This window comes from Temnothorax curvispinosus, unplaced genomic scaffold (genome assembly GCF_003070985.1).
Source record: "Temnothorax curvispinosus isolate PA1 unplaced genomic scaffold, ASM307098v1 QBEX01012462.1, whole genome shotgun sequence".
Lineage (NCBI taxonomy): Eukaryota > Metazoa > Arthropoda > Insecta > Hymenoptera > Formicidae > Temnothorax > Temnothorax curvispinosus.
Genome location: NW_020222242.1, coordinates 3,647 through 5,123, shown reverse-complemented (window position 1 = coordinate 5,123; position 1,477 = coordinate 3,647). Strand labels below are relative to the sequence as shown.

Below are 1,477 nucleotides of genomic sequence, written 5' to 3'. Positions count from 1 at the left end.
TATTGCACACATATGTGTATTTCAAACATTTACATGTATTACATATTGCATATTTTTATGTTATGAATAAAAAAAAGTTGGCACAAAATTAAATAACATTATCCTTGGATATCCATGAGTTGTGCGATCCATCGAATCCCAGCCATTTAACGTAAACCTCGTCGCCCCTCCTGCGCAGTACTTTCTCCACGAGATACACGTCCGGATAAGTCGCGCGATGCAACTCGTGTTCGTAGAACCCTCCAGAGACGGATTTTCCACGATAGTCCTCGAGTAGATAGGTTACGGGATTGGTACGCTGCACTTTAACGATCTTAAACACCTCGGTGGTCCAATTCGGTGTGTAACCCTTCTCGAAAATCGTCTTGTATTTGCTGACGCGTACCGAGTCGCCCGCTTTGAATATTGCCGGACCCGCGATTTTTATCGCGCTGTATACGGTAGCCAAGAGTTTTTCGGCGATCGCGGGGGTAACGTCGACGGGTCGCATGCCGATGGTTCGATCCGATACGAGTCGCGGCAAGGCGTCGACCCACTTGTAATTTCCATTGAGCGTAAACATCTTCCACATGTCGTTCTTGAGCGTGCGATTGAATCGTTCGACGACCGATGCCTTCAATACCGAATATGTGGAATAATGATTGATGCCATGTTTCTTCACGAGACGTTGCACGTCGGCGTTGTAAAATTCCTTCCCCATATCGGTTTGTAGGTTAGGGTTACAGCAATGCTTTGATACACACATTTTTGGAAAATTTTTTTATTGCATATATGAAAGAGATTTTCATGAAACGGATTTTGGTCATGGTCCCCCCCTCCTCCGACCCTCCTTCAAGGGGTTGAAATTGGGAATTTTGGTTTTTGGGCTGTAACTCCTAAGGGGAGGGTCGGGGGTTTGGGGTCTGAAAACTGAAGGTAGCCCTTGACCATACGCGTCCATCCCCCCAGGTCCCATCCCCCCTCTACCACCCCTTCGGGACTTATGAATTTTTGAAAATTTTGTCAAAATTTTTTATGACGGAACCTAAAGAGATTTTTCACAACTCGAACTTTGGCACAGGTCCCATCCCCCCCCGACCACTCCTTCGAGGGGTAGATTTTGGCACTTTACTAATCTTTATCGTAGCTTCCAAGAGGGTGGACTGGGGGGGTGGGACCTGAGGGAAAGTTGGTCCCCTCGAGGAGGACTATCCATCCCCCCAGGTTCCATCCCTTCCCTACCCCCCCTTGGGCTCTGTACTCTTGGACGAGGGGGTCGAAACTGAAAATTTACAAGTTCCAAGGGGTAACTTTGAAAAAATATCTTTTCCAGGACCTATGCCATGCGATTCCAAATGTCGAGACCGTCGTTTCGGACCCCCCTTTTTTAGGCATTTTTTTTTAAAAGACCCCTTGGGACTTGAAAAAATTTTGAAAAAAACCTAAAAATTGTGGCCGTTCTTGGTCGATCAAGCCCCGCCACCGCGACAAGGTGGCG

The 1,477-nt window shown here is 47.1% G+C and overlaps 1 protein-coding gene across 1 annotated transcript; it reads right to left on the bottom strand.

The window, feature by feature from the left end:
• Positions 1–88: 88 nt before the first annotated feature.
• On the bottom strand, positions 89–562 carry LOC112462492. The gene has a single exon (XM_025028293.1). The coding sequence runs from the start codon at positions 560–562 to the stop codon at positions 89–91; it is 474 nt and encodes a 157-aa protein (XP_024884061.1).
• Positions 563–1,477: the final 915 nt, after the last annotated feature.

What these genes read in the sequence shown, in the direction of transcription:
- LOC112462492 (XM_025028293.1), bottom strand. Translation starts at nt 562, where the DNA reads ATGTTTACGCTCAATGGAAATTACAAGTGGGTCGACGCCTTGCCGCGA.